The sequence below is a fragment of the Anomaloglossus baeobatrachus genome, chromosome 1 (assembly GCF_048569485.1).
Source record: "Anomaloglossus baeobatrachus isolate aAnoBae1 chromosome 1, aAnoBae1.hap1, whole genome shotgun sequence".
NCBI lineage: Eukaryota > Metazoa > Chordata > Amphibia > Anura > Aromobatidae > Anomaloglossus > Anomaloglossus baeobatrachus.
In genome coordinates, this window is record NC_134353.1 from 547,738,037 (window position 1) to 547,756,842 (window position 18,806).

The 18,806-nt window shown below is 45.5% G+C and overlaps 1 protein-coding gene across 1 annotated transcript; it reads left to right on the plus strand.

Annotated features, from left to right (window-relative positions):
* The first annotated feature begins 629 nt into the window (after positions 1-629).
* Positions 630-12,003, plus strand: LOC142312804 (uncharacterized). The gene is made up of 5 exons (XM_075351822.1): positions 630-722; positions 10,574-10,651; positions 10,773-10,914; positions 11,016-11,166; positions 11,277-12,003. The coding sequence occupies exons 1-5, from the start codon at positions 630-632 to the stop codon at positions 12,001-12,003; spliced, it is 1,191 nt and encodes a 396-aa protein (XP_075207937.1).
* The last annotated feature ends 6,803 nt before the right edge of the window (positions 12,004-18,806 follow it).

An 18,806-nucleotide genomic window follows, 5' to 3' on the forward strand; every position in this document is an offset into this window, starting at 1 on the left:
AGCTAAAGGTCTCTGGTATGCAATAATTCAGTCCTTTATTAAGCACAGCTATCATATGAATATCCAGATTATGAGAGGATAAATTCCAGATGGTATTTTCCTTAGAGGTATAGGTATCTAATCTCTCCATGACACCTGCTTCTTTTTGTCCGTAAAAAGATTTTTTCTTGCCCCTTCCTCTCCTTGTCCTCTTTCCAAAGGGGCCGTTGCAAAGGCACTAGTTGTGGGGACCATACTCTCTTTTCTCTTAGGGGGTGGTAAATCCTCTACCCCACTCGAGTCTGAGTCGGTCGTCCAGGCGTTCCTTTTTTCATTTTGGTTTTGTTTATATAATCTTTTTTTGGATTTTTTATTGTAATTAAAAGTGGCAGAAAAGTTCCTAGGTGTCTTTTTCCATGAAAAAATCCTTTTTAATTCATAGTCAGATTTGTCCCGCAAGAACTTCTCCCGTTTCCTTTCCTTTATTTGGTTTTGTAAAGGAATTAATTTTTTATCCAGTTTTTTTAGGAAAAGTGACCAGTCCTCTTTAGACAATCTGCCCTCCAATTCTCTACGGAGTCTCAGCAGTTCTTCTGTGATTATAGTATGTTCAGATTCATTCTTTTTTAGCACCAGGCTTAAAAATCGCAATGAGCACTCCTGTTGGACTTGCTCCCATTCAGACACGAAAACCGCATCTTCTTGATAGAATGAAATATTCTTTAGGACACGTAGTCCTCGAGGTACTCTTTGGCAGTCTGTATAGGCTCTTAGAGATTGCACAGTCCAAAATAATCCTATCTCTTTCTCTGCCAGGTTTCCTATCTTCATTTCAAGACTTTTATTTCCTAGGATTTCTGTATCTGCAGCGCTGTTGCCTATGCGGTCTTGGCTCTCTTTTTTTTTTTTTTTTTTTCTGCACAGTAGAGTATATTCTCTTATGTATGGAGATTTTATCCCCTCAAAATAGAGTAATAAATAACCTTTAAAACGATTTAATAGTAATAAAATAAAATAAAAAAACAAGTAGAAGGTAAAACATTGTTTATTTACATTATAAAAAAAGACCTTCTTGGTTTCAGCAGCAATGCATTTCTATTAGAAGAGGGAGCAAGTGTATAAGATATATGTTTGTCATATTCCTTGCTGATAACTATCTCTATACTCTGTGTTCGTTTTCTCTATCCGACTTTGATTGATCATCTGTAACATGGATTATACTGTTGCGCTGTTGCTATCTGGTATCAGCTATTTAGCTTTTTAGTTGCACCTGTCAGATTCCTCCATAAGAGGGAGGTTCATCTGACATTGTTAATTCGGACCTGTGGAAGCACCTGCTACGGTGCGAAACGACCGTCGTCCGGCGCCCCTGCACTCCACCCTCCCTGGCTACATTGTAACAATGCCGCAGATTGTGCAATAAAAATTGCCGTTAATATTCACCAGTGAGTTGCCGCCATTCCTTCTCATTTGAAGCTTAAATTAATATTCACCTCACGACTCATCATTAGGTCCTTTGTGTCTTTTTTTTTTGCCTTCCCTTGTCATGAGCATTTTCTTTGGCCTTTTTCACTTTAGTTCTTGGCTTCTGCATGAACAGGCATCTGTTATAATTGAGTCAGTAGTTTTTTTGCTTCCTAGTCGGAGTCTTGGATGATGCACATCGTCAAATCAAAACATGCTTGCTGGCGCCATGGCATGCCAGGCCATTAGAGGTCTAGGAGTGTTTGAAGCTCCAGCCCAAAGTGAAATAGTCTGAAGAGGATACACACAGCAGTGTAAGGTGAAAAGAAAAGGTGCAGAGCTGTGGAGGTGGTGGGACAGTCCTTCCTGCAATAATAACCATTATGTGCCCTTGTACCGCCCCGCTCTCGGCAGCAGCCGAGCCGCTCGGGTCTGGGCTCGTTTGGTGGGTGGTTCGAGCGCCTCCGGACTCGGGGGTCACGTCACTCTGAAAAGGGGTGCTGGCGCTTTTGGATGGGGGGTAGGTAGATGCACGGCCGGAGCCGCGTTTGAGTTTGTGACGCCACCCACGGGTTGTGGTGAATGGCTGGACACCACGGCTGCCGTTGACTAGGCTCCCAGAATGGTGTCACGCAGCTTGGTGTTGACCCCTCCGTGGGTAGGGGGTGATGATCCCGGGGGTCCAAGGGAGGTGCTGAGGCGGGGGGGATAGAAGCGTGCTGGCGTGTCGGTGCGGTGCGGCGCGGTGCGCAGCCCAAGGGCACTGTTGTACTCACTATTACAGACACACTGAAGTCTCTGGTAAACCAAACAAGATGGTGGACGGTGCCCGCACCCGGCTGTGTTTTTCCCCTTTTTCAGGTTGGTGATTTCCGCCTTTCTCCTGCACCTCAGTTTTGGTAGAAATGATGACTCCTGTGCCTGAGCAATGGTAGTCTGCTCCCCAGCTTCGTATGTGCCGGTAGAGCCCGTTTGCCCGCAGACGCTGGCCCATGGGATCTCAATGCCTGGGCGGTGGCTTTCTATCCCTATGGTTGGGCTGTTGTCTTCAGTCGGGTCTTGGGTGGGAAAGGACCTAAAGTCCAGACCTGAATCAGTGAATTCGACTCAGTCCAGTGGTTTCTGGGCCTTGTACTGGGTCTGAGTTCCCCTCCTGCTGCTCTACGGTTTCCAATTGGTTCCCCGGTTCTGTACCGGCGGGCCACTACCCGGTCCCTTAGGGTTCTACTGGCTGTAATCCCAGCTCCTGCAGGCTGCCACCACCGTCTGCCTCCTTGCCATGGTACCAGGGATATGACCTAGGCGCCGGTCAGTGTTGTCGCTGCACACTTGAACTTGACTCCACTCCACTTCAAACTGACAAACTGACTAACTGTTTCCTGTCTCAGGCTCTCAGGACTCCTAGGTGGGCATGGCCAACTGCCTGGCTCTGCCCCCCTGATGTGACCATTGAACATTGAGAGAGGTGACAAGGGTTTTGTAGGTTGGCTGCTGTCACCTTATTGGGGGGGGGTGTTTGTGTAAGGGCCTATCTGTTACCACCTGGCTAGTCCAGGGCGTCACATTAGACCTTGGTTTAATGCAGACCGTTTGCGGGCTGCCCGTCCACCACCGGTTTATTTTGTTGCTTTAACTGAAAGAAAAGATAGAACATATTCACAAGTATAATAACTTTTGTACAATTCAAGCATATTTTTAAATCTTCCCTTATGGGAGGCACATTCTTTAACCATTGAAAACATAAAAACAGTTTTATTAACAACGGGAATGGGACCAGGTCCTTCTGCTTGCACACCCTAACAAACCTAGCCTTGATGCTGCCCCTAACAAATGGGCAGCACCCCTCTTCCCCAGTCCAGGAACGGGCCCAGGTTTTGCTTTACGGGTAGGGTACAGAGCTCCACCCCTGGTTGCCTCTCAGGGGCGCCACATCCAGGGGACCCCTGGACCCGGAGGATCGCCACCGGTTACATTGGTGACGGGGCCTCGGCCATCACTTTCCCGCAGGCTTATCCTCCAATCCGCCTCTCCGGAGGTTGTGAAACGGGGTAGGCCGATCCAGGAATTATTTACAAGCCGAAAAGTTTTTGGGTAGCCTGCAAGTTTTCAGCCATGTTCATTTTAAAATGGTGCAAATCAACAAAGTCCCAATGAGGATGGGCAGTATGGTCCGAATGGGGACTTTTCAGCTTGGTAGCTGGGATCCGCTACCCTTTTACTCTGCCTCTTCGTACTCCTCTTCCACCATGACTTCGGAGCTGTACGGTGGGGGAGGGGACTGGGGCTTCCTTGGAACACTGCAGCTCTCCCTCCTCTTCACATCAAGAGCGAAACAGCCCCTCTCCCCGCAATGCCGGGTGTACGTGACCAGCTCACCGGGTACTAGGTCACGGTCCGGGTGACCCATTGGAAGGTGGGGGTAGACATCCCTCCTGGAGACAAAGATCTCGGCCTCCAGGCCGGGCTCAAAAATGAACCACCATCCACGGCGGGGGTCAAACTGGCGTACTTGGCCTTCCCGGGTCGGACCCCGCACCCAATAGGTGGCGCTGCGGAGGTTCTCCTTCTCCTTAATGGTCTGGGCCAGCAACTCCGCCTTCTGCCTCTCATGTGCCGCGACCTCCCAGCCCAGCTGGTTCTGCTGCCGCTCCCAGTATGGAGCATCTGCCTGCTCCCTCTGTGCAGGGGTTGGGCCCAGCTGGAGTTCCCCCATGCCGGCTACGACCGGCACCTTCTGTGGTGGGGAACCCCGCTGTGTTGTGGCCTGCTGTGCTGCCTTGCAGCGACAACCCCACGACGCCTCAGCCAAGGCCTGGGATCTGGGAATGGCCAGTGCTACCTGCTGGGCCTCCTTCTGGCCGGGATCCACCTCCATCTTGGCCGGGCGGACCGCCAGAGCCTTTGGCAGCTTGGGCACAGTCACTTCCAGGACAGGCGGGACCACATCGGGAGTGGGCATCCTCCGGGAATTAAGCTTCCAGGGAAGCAGGATTGGTGCAGGCCGAACGAGCAGCCATCTGCAGGCTGCCTCCCCAGGTGGGTCCTCACAGGCGGATGGGACAGACTCCGCTGCCGGTGTCGGGGGCAGCGGACCGAGCGGGGGAGCAGCGGCAACTGACATGGGTGTTGAGGGAAGCAACATGGAGAGCAGGGGCAGAACGGGTCCCTCAGCCGCAGCGGCCGGTCCCTCAGGGACATAGGGGTGTGGGTCGCTTACTCGCTCTCCAAAATTTGCCTCCACTTCTCACACCCGCACGGCCGCGGATATCTCCTCCATCTCGGCCATCCATCGTTCCATCAGGAACCGCACCTGGGCTTGCAAGCGGCAACACATCAGGGTCGTCCGGGCTTCCACCCACGCCACTGTTCCAGGCGTGGGCTCCGGGAATTCTGGCTTGCTGGACAGAATGGACATGGTGCACTGTCGGGGTCCAGGAACAAGACGGGTGGCAGAGTCCTGGAGTCCCTGCCCTTTATCCCTTCGGTCACATGGGACAGGGTCTTCACCCCCCCTGGACTTCTCGGGGCACTCTGCTTTCTTTTTGCACCGCTCTGTTCTCAGGGGGCGGGACTTCATTTTCGTGCCCTTGGAGAAGACGGCTTGGGCGGGAAACTTCACGCCACATGACAGTGACAAGATGGCGGATTCTGCAAGTTTTCAAGGGGACTCCGCTGACGATAACTTCAAGGCGCACTTCCACAGGTAAGTAGATGGGTTCAATCCTGTTTCTGATGCCAGAAGAGTCGATGTGTACCGCCCCGCGCTCGGCCGCAGCCGAGCCGCTCGGGTCCGGGCTCGTTTGGTGGGTGGCTCGAGTGCCTCCGGACCCGGGGGTCACGTCGCTCTGAAAAGGGGTGCTGGCGCTTTTGGATGGGGGGTAGGTAGGTGTTTGAGTTCGTGACGCCACCCACGGGTTGTGGTGAATGGATGGACACCACCGCTGCCGTTGACTAGGCTCCCAGGAACGGTGTCATGCAGCTTGGTGTTGACCCCTCCGTGGGTAGGGGGTGATGGTCCCGGGGGGCCCGAGGGAGGTGCTGTGGCGAGGGGGATAAATGCATGCTGGCATGTCGGTGCGGTGCGGCGCGGTGCGCGACCCGAGGGCACTTTTGTACTCACTATAACAGACACACTGAAGTCTCTGGTAAACCAAACAAGATGGTGGACGGTGCCCGCAGCCGGCTGTGTTTTTCCCCTTTTTCAGGTTGGTGGTTTCCGCCTTTCTCCTGCACCTCAGTTTTGGTAGAAATGATGACTCCTATGCCTGAGCAATGGTAGTCCGCTCCCCAGCTTTGTATGTTCCGGTAGAGCCCGTTTGCCTGCAGACGCTGGCCCGTGGGATCTCGATGCCTGGGCGGTGGCTTTCTATCCCTATGGTTGGGCTGTTGTCTTCAGTCGGGTCTTGGGTGGGAAAGGACCTAAAGTCCAGACCTTCCACAGTGAATTCGACTATGTCCAGTGGTTTCTGGGCCTCGTACTTGGTCTCAGTACCCCTCCAGGTGCTCCGGTTTCCAATTGATTCCCCAGTTCGGCACCGGCAGGCCACTTCCCGGCCCCGTTTCTTACGGTTCCACCGGCTGTAATCCCAGCTCCTGCAGGTGGCCACCACCGTCTGCTTCCTGGCGACGGTACCAGGGCTACGACCCCGGCACCGGTCAGTGTTGACGCTGTAGACCTGACGCCTCAGGACTGCTACTCTTGAACTTGACTCCACTCCACTTCAAACTGACTCAACTTCAAACTGTTTCCTGTCTCAGGCTCTCAGGACTCCTAGATGTGCATGGCCAACTGCCTTGCTCCGCCCCCTGGTGTGACCATTGAACACAGAGAGGTGATAAGGGTTTTGTAGGTTGGCTGCTGTCACCTTATTGGGGGGGTGTTTGTGTAAGGACCTATCTATGACCACCTAGCTAGTCTATGGCATCACACCCTTTATTTCCATACTACTTTTTCTCTGTCTTGGAACTTTCCTTTTTATGTTTTATCACAAACCCTTCAATTTAAAGTGACTCATGTTCATTTTTTGACTTTGACTAATTCATCTACCTATTACACTGCTCTAAATCAATATTGCTAATTACAAGATAACGAGTGATCTTTATGAATTTTGTTGTGCCGAATCAAAAACTCTCATCTGTTTCCGCTAGTTCAATATTTAGATATAATGAATATGCAAAAACAAATTCTGAATATGCAAATGGTATAGCAAATAGGAATAATACTTAATAAAACTACCAATGTCAGAATTTTTTGGATAGATAAGCAGCATGAAAACCAATGGTAGCATTCAGATGGTATAGACACTTACAAGTCGCAGAAAATTTAACTCTGTTAAAAATATTTTTCCTTTTAACAGAACAGTTCTTAGACCATGTAAGAATGATCCTTGTATATTTTGTTAAATTTGTGGTTGTTTTACAACACCAAACTAATAACTATTAAGTCATAACTATTCCAGAGCATCCTAAAAGAGAAATTTCTCCATAGCAATTAAACTTTACATAACTATTATTTTTTTGGTTAAGGCTGGGGAAACACGGGCATTAATGTGAGTCAATCGCATGGCACTCGGCTCCCGCTCTGCTGGAGTGTAAGCTTTGTGTCATGCCACTGTGCTGTGATCATACGACTACAGCACAGCTGCTATGGACAAGGCGGGCGCTGCAGAGGAGAGGGAGGGAGTAATCTCCCCATCTCCTCCATTGTCAGCTGGTGCGATTCTCGCAATGCACTCACATTACACCGGTGTAATGTGAGTGCAATGCGATGTTTCTCTCGTATCCATAGACTTATATGGGTGCGGGTGACAATTAATCGGATTTCGCCCGAAACATGTTGCGATTGTTTTCTTGGTCTGATTAGGGCTGAGAAAAAAAAAATTGCTCATGGGAGCGGCCCTTAGAGTAACATTGGTACGGGTGGAATGCCATTTTATTTATCGCATTCCACTCACTCCGTTTTTCTCGCTGTGTGTGCTTACCCTAAGCAAAATACTGTATTCATTTTTTTGCATGAAATAACTACATTATGTGCTATCTATTCTTTATTATTTCTTAATACACCTGATACTCAACTTAAAAACCTTTAATCAAACATTTCTCATTTCTGCAAAAATTTGACATATTGCATATTTGTTATTTTGTGTCTGGAACTAGCAATTTTCATTTGGGAAAATCAGCAAAAATACTTAGGCTTTCAGATTTTTTTTGCAAACATAGATCTGTGTCATTGTTAAGACTCATCTATAAAAAATATTTTAGTACAACAAACAACAACAAATATATCCAATTGCAACCAAAGGCTATGTTTATTTTTTAAGACTTCAATTTTGTATATAGAAGTTTTCTGTATTGGATTAAAATCATTAATGGCAAAAAGGATACTTAAAAGATGCAAATCTGAGGGTAGGCTCTAGCCTTGAAAAAACTACAAATAGCTCTCTAGACTGTAAAGAGGAATACAATAAGATAAATTACAAAATAAATGGAAAAAAAGAAAGAAAACACAAATCGCAAAAGAAAAATATTAAATATATAAGCCCAGTTGGGTATTTTAACCCTTTCCTGACATTGGACATACAAGTACCTCCTATACTGCAATGCATTTCCACAAATGGACATACCATCGCGTCCTGGCAGCCATGCTTATAACAGGATTTGTTATAAGTTATAGCTGAGCTCCGGTTACCACAGCCAGGGCCATTGCCCAAATCATCCCTGGCTATTTAACCCTGTAAATGCCGCAATCAATAGCAATTACAACATTTAGAAGTTTTAAAGAGGGAAGTACTCTCTTACTCAAATGTTCAGGATCACCATAATGTGTTAATGGGAGCCCAATTAATCCCATGTCAGCAAGAGGTTAAATAATGATATCCTGATCTGTCAGCTATGGGGGCCTGTTTTTTGACCATGCCAGGAGCATGGTCTAACAGGCATTCTGTCAGTGTAACACTGCCAGGTGGAATGTATTGCAATGTATGTACTGTACATTACAATGCATTACACCAGAAATCAGACTAATAAAAGTTAAAGGGAATCTGTCACCAGGTTTTTGCTCCCCCATCTGATAGCAGCATAATGTAGAAACAGAGATCCTGATTCCAGCAATGTGTACTGAGCTGTTTTCTGTCATTTTGATAAAATCAGTATTTTCTCTGCTGCAGATCTAGCAGTTATACAGAGATCATGAATATGCTGGACTACCTGACTGCACGCCAAGTAGTCCTCTAATGATAATTTTCTGCTGATTAAGCAGTGATTTTATCAAAACTACACTAAACAGCCCAGTAAGTGACACATCGCTGGAATCAGGATCTCTGCATCTACAGTATGCTGCCCTCAGATTAAGTATTACTCACAGCAAGTTGGGCTGCAGTGTGTACATCGCCCTGGCCAAAAACTGATGCTCTAGCAGGATACAGCTAAACCCCCACTAAGTGGAGACATCACAGGTGCAGGAGAAGCACATCACACACACACCTTCATGGAATGGAGGGGAGGTGACTGCTAGATGATAAAACTGCACACAAGTGGCTTGCATAGAGCGCTGTTCACATGCAGATGACACAGTCACAAACCCGCAGCCTATTAGGTAACGCCCTTCTATTAGATCAGGCGGGCTGCCAAGCCGTACTCCACTGTATATCATGCACGGACAGACACTCTACAATGCAAGGCCCAACAGAAAGGGGCCTGGCTGTATCCTGTACAAACAAAAAAATATGAGGTTTTTGTTGGTATTTATGGCCATAAAACGTAAGCCTACACCCTCGTCAAGGGACCTCATGTCTGTAGGTCCCTACACTAAATATAAAAAAAGCAACAATAAGAGGATAATGTCCTCCAAAAATCAAGTATTACTCACAGCAAGTTGGGCTGCAGTGTGTACATCGCCCTGGCCCGCCCTGATTTTTGGAGGACATTATCCTCTTATTGTTGCTTTTTTTTATATTAACCTCAGATTAAGTAGCAAAAAATTGGTGAAAGATTCCATTTAAAGTAATAGGGGACTAAGTAAAAAAATAGTTTTTAGAATTTGTAAATATATATAAAATGTGGCATAGCCTCATCCAGAATGATCTTATCAATAAACTTGTCACACTAGTTAACTCCTTCAGTGAACATCGTAAAATAACTAAAATAAACAACTTGGCAAAAATTAAGTTTTTTCATCAAACGCCCTGAAAAAGGTGTAATAAAATGCAATCACTAAGTCAAATGTAAATAGATATGGTATACTGAAAAGGTCATCTCATGCTGCAAGAAAACAAGCCATGATACAGCTCTGTCAGCTAAATAATAAATAATCTATAGCTGTTAGAATATTGAGATGCAAAATATATATTTTTTTCAATAAAACTCTTTTAATTGTGTGAAAGAAGTAAAACATAAAAAAATATATTATTATTATTTCTGTAATTGTACTAACCTAAGGAACAAGCTGTCTGATCAGTTTTACAAAACAGTGAAAACATAAACAAAAAAGCAATTTCCGGTTTTGTTCATGCTGTCTATGAAAAAGTGGAATAAAAAGTGATAAAAAAATGGTACCAATAATAACGAAAACTAATCAAGAAAAAAGCTAGCCCTCATATGATTGTATTAGCAAAAAAAGTTAAAAAAAATATAGACATCAAAATATGGTGATGCTAAATCTTAAATTTTAAGGCTATGTTCGCACGTTGCGTTTTTTACCGCGTTTCTGCAGCGTTTTTGGCAGCAGCGTTTTTGGGCAAAAAGGCATGCGTTTTTGTTTTCCAGCAAAGTCTATGGTAAAAGCAGAAATCCTGTCTGCACTTTGCTTTTTTTTCAGCAGCGTTTAATTTGCATATTTGTGGTCAAAAACCATGCTGAAAAAGAAGCAGCATGTCAGTTGTTTTTGCCATTTCTGCAGCGTTTCCTTAACATTGGAGTCAATGAGAAATGGCAAAACGCATGTTGAAGTGAATAATCTGCGTTTAATGTGCGTTTTACATGCTTTTTACCAGCGTTTTCCAAACCAAAAACGCAGGTGCAGTAGGCAAATAAACCAGGCACAAACGTCATTACCTACATCACTTCCTTTGTACTATAAATACAGAGCTGAGTATGTTTCAGTGCCTGTTACTATTGTGATTTCTCATAATAGATAAACTTTGATCTACTGAAATTTATAATGGCTTGGTTCCAGCGAATGAAGATCGATGTTGCAAAATTAATTGCTATGGTAAGTACCTGATTTATTTTTCATTATTTTGCTTAAAAAATGTTATAATGATAATGCCAAGCTTTATAATCTTAGAAATTTAGGAATCACTTCTTTACTAATTTGTAAAATTATGTTACAGGTTGAATCCATGCCATGCCTTTGGGATCCCACATGCCCTGACTACATGCAAAAAAACAAGAGGATGGACTGTTGGGGAACAATCTGTGCTGAACTGTTCCCACAATGGCATGAGGCTGATGCAGCCTTACAACATAAAATTGGTATATTTCTTGGTTAAATTAGTTGTTTTTATACTGTTACTATACTTATTAAAATTAATTTAAGTTTTGTGTTTTTTTATTTCATTGCACAATTAAAATAGAGCTTGATGTGCGGAAAAGGTGGCGTTCAGTTAAGGACAGATTTCACAAGATAAGGAATGAGGGCATGAAAAGTGGCAGTTCCCCTAAAAAACCAAATTTCATCTATTATGATGAGCTGTCATTTCTCTGCACAAGTCGGAAAACTAGAGAGTAAGTATTCATGTAACAGTATGTTAAAATTGTTTTATGACAATAATGTTATCATCACAATAAATTACATTGTATTTAATTGTTTTTTATTTTTTCTTTCACCTCAACAGAACTTCAGGAAATGTAGCAGTACAAACACCTGTTGATGATGAAGAGGGGCAAGAGAGCCTTCTTCAACCACACCAGGAAGGGCCATCAGCCAATATAGATCAATTTTCATCTGAACATGAAGGGGATATAGAAAGTGGTACTGTTCAAGATAAATCACCACCTAGACCTACAATAATTACCTCAGGTCCCACAAAATATATTAAGCCAAAAAACAAAAAAAAAAACACCAAAAATATCCAATTAGAGGAGGACGTTATTTGTAACGAAACCTTAAAATTATTGAATACTAGTGCCAAAGAAGATGACATTGATCATTTTGGCATTAGTATAGCAGGTAGAATCCGAAAAATTAAAGATGAGAAGAAAAAAAATACATGCATGACAGCCATATGTGGGATGCTGACTTGCTATGAGGAAGAGGGTAGTTTCCCTTCCTCTGGCGCAATTATTTCTAAAATTGAACAATTTTTTGATGACGTCAAAAACCCACCAGCCCAAAAGAATACAGCTACTATTGCCCATAACCCAATCTACATACAAAAACCTTATTCTCTAAATACAAATACATATAATCAAAATGTGCCCCAACAATATTTGCATCCAGGCATTCAAACTCAAAAACCACAATCTAGTCAAATTAATATACAACCCCCGTTAAATGTTAATTTGCATTCCCAACAACCACCACAAGGATATTTCAGCAGGCAATTATTTTCAGAACCATAATGTCATAATGATATAATGTTATGTTTATGTTTATAAAAAATTATGTATTTTTCATAAATATCAATTATATGTTGCACATCTGTTTAAATGTGCATAAAAATGGCTTTATGACGTAAATAAAGCTTTGAAAATAAATTATTTAATTTGTGACATCAAAATCTGTGTTTGTATACTTTAAATTTGCAACATATGAAGTGTTTTCATGTTCAATCTTGATGATTTTAGAGTTATCATTGCGTCAGGAAGTGACATCATAACAAATTAACATAAGCAAGACAGGAAAGGCAGACATTTTTGTATTTGAATCATTTAACTTTATTTTTGAGTTCAATGACATGACAAACGCATATGCATTTTTAAGAAGAAAAACGCATGTAAAAAGCGCTAAAAACGCAATAAAAACGCTACAAAAACGCATGCGTTTTTAGCGCTAAAAAATGGTCAGAAGCCATTTGGTCAAAAACCAAGGGAAGGAAAACGTGCAGAATAAACTGCAGGTACACCGACGCAACGTGCGAACATAGCCTAAAGGTTGTTTTAGTGTGTGATAGACAAACATAAAAACCCAACTTAATAAAGAAGAAAGAGTCTGGCTCAACCGTTATAATTGGTGCTCAGAAGTAAAAACTATCAGAAAATACAAAAAAACTTTGGCACTCAAAAAAAAATGGATAAAATATGTTCTTTTGAAAAAAAAGATTGCTTTATTGAAAATTCTTCATGTGAAAAAAGAAATATGAACAGTTTGACAGTTATGACAGTTAGATGTTTCGGCTAGTACAATAGCCTTTCTCAGTAAGCTGTCTATGTATATAAAGTACATTCAATGAACATTCAATCACTCTTGATCTCAGTCTGTGGTAGTTATGCAGTGGTTATATGTGTAATAAGCACCTGGTCGCAGGGAAAAGATGAGGAGGCTGAGATCAAGAGAGATCTCTTATGATCCTTTCCATGTGATCAGGTGTTTATCATACACACAGTTGCTGCATGATTACCATAAATTGTGATCAGGAGTAATCTCTTTTGATCTTTTCCCTGTGATCAGGTGTTTATTGTAAATTAATTGCTACACAATTACCAGACGGTAACCAGGAGTAATCTTTTATGATCTCTCTGTGATCAGAGTTCGTGTATTACGGTTTCCTGTTTCGTTAAGTGTGAGTATCATCCTTAAAATGTGACCCCGTATGTGGACATACATATATTTTTTGGAAATCATATTTGGACATGTCCTTATACATATTGGACTATGGAGGCCATAACCTGCATCAAACTGGTAATGAGGTTTTCATTGAATGTACTTTATATACATAGACAGTTTACTGAGAAAGGCTATTGTACTAGCCAAAACATCTGTCATAGCTGTCAAACAGCTGTTCATATATCTTTTTCTCACATGAAGAATCATCAATAAAGCAATCTTTTTTTCAAAAGAACATATTTTCTCCATTTCTTTTTAGGTGCCAAAGTTTTTTTTGCATTTTCTAAAAACCCAACTTAAACCTGGTATTGCCGACCTGAAAAATAAAGCCATCTTATTACTTATACTGCACTGTAAATAGCATAAAAAATAAACTCAATTACATTCTTAACCTGCTGTTGATTTGTTTTTTCTACGTCCCAAGGATTACCGTAAGCATTTACTTTAATGAGGCAGATTGGGACACTGTGGACTGTCTCTGGCCTATGATCCAGCGATGTCCATCTTTTTAAGCATTCATAAAAACAAGGTTCGCCACAGTTTTTTGCACTTCTGAAAAGACAGACTCCGCTGAACAGAGGCCAGACGGACTACAGAATAACTCTGCTGCCTCCTTATAGGGAATGATCTCTCAGGGGTTTCATCCGAATTATATAATTCATAGAATTAAATAAAAGGCCAAAGTAAGTGCTCAGCATACTGATCCAAAATGTCATGTAAAATGTTCTTAATAAAAGCTTTAACTTTAAGTCTGTCATCTGTTAATGGAAATATAAGGGGCTTACACATTACTGGTAACTCAAAAGCTTTGGAAAAGCCCCTGGGATCCTCACCAAAAAAATTCAGCAAAAATATACACTTCCAGATCCTAATGTACCTCTCCCATCTGAGCCACACAATGTGCCTAAACCACATCTAGCATCCACATGTTTTGCATTTTTGTCATGAAGACTCAGAGAGACTTATTGAATATCCAGGTGTGCGTCTCCAGAAGCACAAGCTGGGCACCATCTATGGGCACTATAATGGCAAAATTGCAATTTTCACTCAACAAAATCAATTGCTGCTTGTTTATGGAAAACACACATGGAGTCAAAATATTCACTACATGGGTGTAATTTCAAAATTGAGGACACTTGAGCGGGGGTCTGCTCTTCTGGCACTTGGAGGTTCTAAAAATCTCAGAAACTAGTTTTTTAGAGGTATCTCAAATCAATATCACGTCAGAAAAATACCTATCCACTTTGAATACAAAGAAAATTTGTTTAAAAAATTATTAGCTTTATTTGAATATATTAAAGCGTCCTTTGACCAGAACAAACATAATACCAACACCGACACATATAGTTAGCAGTAACACATATAAAAGATGACAATAGATAGTCTCAAACCACTTTGTTGACAATGAATAGAGAGGTTTTGAGTGAATGCCTAACAGCACTTCCACCCTAGATTACATCAATATTTGAGAAAGTGGGTGGGGCTATATTCTGTCCTTAATTTTCCCCTCAGGACACTATCCCTGCCTATCAATGGAGCACATCCTTAATTAAACGATGCCCCCATTCCTCGGCGGCTCACCCTTAAATGTCCCTTCTCTATCCCTTTCAAGATAATCAGGGCGTCTCTACATGTGGTACAGACCACCATGGGCACATATAGATTTCACAGATTAATTTGGTGAAGACAAGCAAATTCAAAAAATAGGATTCTTTAACTTATCTCCAAATCTGTCTCCCAAGTGCCTAGAGACCGTCCGACAAGTCTTTCATTCAACAAAGTCCATGTGATTTCATTTCATCTTTACAAGATCTCATGATTTCATTTAATCTTTACAGGATCTCATCAATTCTTGCCCATCATATTCTTTATACTGAGTCCTTATGATTTTATTTCATCTTTTCAGGAACTCATCATATCTCATTTCGACGCGTTTCACTCCATACAAATGCAAGACGGAGTTCATCAGGAGATTTTTTCATAGAAGCATGATAGCCTTAGATGTTAGTGCCTCCAGGAATCAGAGCGGTGTGACACACCGCTCTGATTCCTGGAGGCACTAACATATAAGGCTATCATGCTTCTATGAAAAAATCTCCTGATGAACTCCGTCTTGCATTTGTATGGAGTGAAACGCGTCGAGATGAGATGAGATATGATGAGTTCCTGAAAAGATGAAATAAAATAGACTTGTCGGACGGTCTCTAGGCACTTGGGAGACAGATTTGGAGATAAGTTAAAGAATCCTATTTACACAGTACACAGCCCTGGAGGCGGGGGAAACCAGGAGTTAGAGAAAGGAGGAGGAAGTGGAAAGAAGTGGAGTTGAAGCCAGACTAGAGTCTGAGGAAGAAGTTGAGTTCAGTTAGGAAAGTGAAGGAGTAGTGGAGCAAAGAAGAAAAGAGTAAAAGTGAGAGTAGAAAGGCCTGAAGTTGGTCCGGCTAAGTGCAGGACAGAGTCAGCAAGGTCAGCAACGGCGGTGACAGTCTGGAAGGGGACTGCTCGGAGGTTGCTGGAAGGACCGCGTACGGGTAGTGGCCCGGCGGTCTGGAGCAGTATACGAAGAACAGTCAGCACCAGGGCAGGGGCCTCTCGGACCCCGGAAAGGCTAGGAGTCGCCGTAAATTTGCCAAATCCATCAGTGAAGGGGACGTCTGTCTCCAAACAACCAAGTCCCGATTGAAGGCAACAGTCCGACCGTTACAGAGAGACACCGCCACCGCCAGGGCACCAGTTTCTCAGGGCCAGCGCCTGCGGGCAAAGTAGGGCTCCTCCAGCCCATATCCAAGTCGGGGAGCGGGTTACCGGTGGGAACCCATCGCTACCTACACAGAAAAATTAGGTGCAGGTCAAAGGGACATCACCGTCACCTACTTGGAGAGCAAGTGCAGCCGTCCGTGGGAACCGTCTTTCCAGCCGTGTGTTTTACCGAGAACTGTGTCACCGTCTCAGGCTGAGTGAGTACCACAGTGCCGCAAGGCACAGCACTGCCCCCGCGTCCCTGCGCCCACCAAGCCCTGCATCTCCCAACTCATCACTGGGCCCCGGGATCACCAACCCCTACCCACGGAGGGGCAACACAACAACTGGCTGCTCCATACCATCCTTCCCGGGATGCCCTATACAGAGCAGCGGTGGTGCCAACAAATCACCACAACCGTGGGTGGCATCACGGACAATAAACAATTCCCACACCCAAACAACCCCTTTCACTCATGGGCGAGGAGCGCCGCTCGAGTCCCCGGGATCCGGCCCATCACTCGAGCCACCGAGCAGCGGCAGCAGCAGGCCGCAGTGCCTGCCGGACCTGAGGAGCAGAAGGGAGAGCGCGGCGTCCCCTCCTCCGCCGGCGACAACTTGGCGCTGTGAACAGGATCTTACCGCTGTGCCGTTGGGTAGAGGTGCGCCTTGTGACCGCCGGAGGTATCCGGCTGAAAAATTTCGGAAGTCGCCATCTTTGGCGCAAAAAGTTCCCGCTCGAGCGTCTTCTCGAGTAGCAGAGGCGCGAAGGCCAAAACTCCTCCCCGATAAAGGAGGGGCCGGAAAGAAGCTAAGGGGGACGTAAACAAGATGTATGCGCCCGACGGAGCCGCTGGAGGAGCGGTGGTCGCAGCCGCAGTGGCACCCGCGGATGGGAATGGGCCTGCCCAGGTCCCGGCCGCGCTGGCGGGAGGTGCCGCGGCCCCCGCGCTCGCTCAGGTGATGCCGTTCTCCTTGCCCTATGCGCCCGGAGCTGCCCGGCTACCGCAGTATGACGGGAAACCGGATGCCTTACAGGCCTTCCGGAAAAAGCTTAACCCGTTGCTAGAGCTGTACCCCCTGACCGATAAGCAACGTGCAGCGATAGTGCTAGGCCAGTTAACCGGTGCGGCTGAGCAGGAGGCGGAGACCTGGGCCGAGGGGGACCGGCTCTCTGTAGCCACCATCTTTGAGAAGCTACAGACTGCCTTTGAGACCCGGACTAAAGCTGAGCTGAGGATGCAGTTTTACCAGTGCCGGCAACGGGCTGTTTATAGCATTTGGGACTATGCTTTACGTCTGCAAACCGCCCTCCGCACGCTAAAGCGGGTGAATCCTATCAATGAGGCGGATAGCAACAAGATGTTAGTAGAGCAATTTGCGCAGGGGATGAGATCCCCTGAGGATCGCAAACAACTCCGGCTGTGGGCCCTGGAACACCCTGATGTGGACTTTGCTGTGTTAAAGGAACGGGCCATTAAAGCACTACAGCCCCCAGCCTCAGAAGTCCTGGAGCCAGCCCCGTGGCCCATTGAGACAGCCCCCGTGGTGGTGGCCCCTGCCCTACCAACCTCTCCAACACCTGCAGCCCCAAGCAGCACTATGGGGGAACTGGCAGCCCAGGTCCGTCGCATGGACGGAGACCTCGCCAAGATTCTTGCTGCACTCCAACCTTTGACCAGATCTCAGCCTTCAGCACAGATACAGCTTGCCGACAGCCCTGAAGATGTCCCTTGGATGCAGCGGAAAAGTAATAACAACCCGTGGAGCAGGCCTCCCATCTGCTACAAGTGCCGTAAGCCTGGACATTACATCCGAGAGTGCCCGTTAAACGAGCAACCCCTGGGGCCCCGGGCCAATCCTCAGGAGTAGAACCCCGTGGCCCCTCGGACTGGCGGGACCGGTATATCGGGGCCCGACCCATCATCCCCGTGGTTGTGGACGGCATACCGGTGATGGCTCTCTTGGACACTGGATTCCAGGTAACCACCATACATTGATACATTGATACATTGTACCAGCGGTATTGGGGGATAGACGAGCTGGCACCCCCAGATACTAGTATAACGCTAATTGCTGCCAATGGACTCCCATTGACCCAAGTGTGGTATAAACAGGTGGCTATGACAGTAGGGCAAGATGAACTGCAACACCAGGGTATGATTGTGATCATGAATGAACCCAGTGATCATAACCATAAAGATAGTGCTAGGAACCAATGTGATGGAGCACTGTATGGGTGATGTGTTGGCCATACTGCAGTAGCTGGCCACCCATTGACCCAAGTGGGGTATAAACAGGTGGCTATGACAGTAGGGCAAGCTGAACTGCAACACCAGGGTATGATTGTGATCATGAATGAACCCAGTGATCATAACCATAAAGATAGTGCTAGGAACCAATGTGATGGAGCACTGTATGGGTGATGTGTTGGCCATACTGCAGCAGCTGGCCACCACGGCGGCGGGGAGCCGACAGAGAGCTGTGCAGCGTGAGATCCGAGCCTTGATGTACCACCAGCATGTAAACTCAACAGGAGGAGAGATTGGTGGAGTGAGAGTGATGTATGTTGCTCCGTTGCTTGTGCCCCCTAGGAGTGAGATGATGATTTGGTGTAGGGCAGCAGTAGGGCCTCAGGAGCGTGACTACCCTGCAATGATGGAGCCCATACCCTCCGAGCACTGGCCCACTGTAATGGCCGCCCGAGGGGTGGTAGACGTGAAGAAGGGGAGAGTGCCCGTGAGGGTGCTGAACTGTGGGGAGGGAGAGGTCAGGCTTCCCCGGTATGCCACCATTGCCAAGCTACTCACCCTAGATCCCCACACCATCCACGAAGCCAGCCCCTCAGTCTCCCCACCTA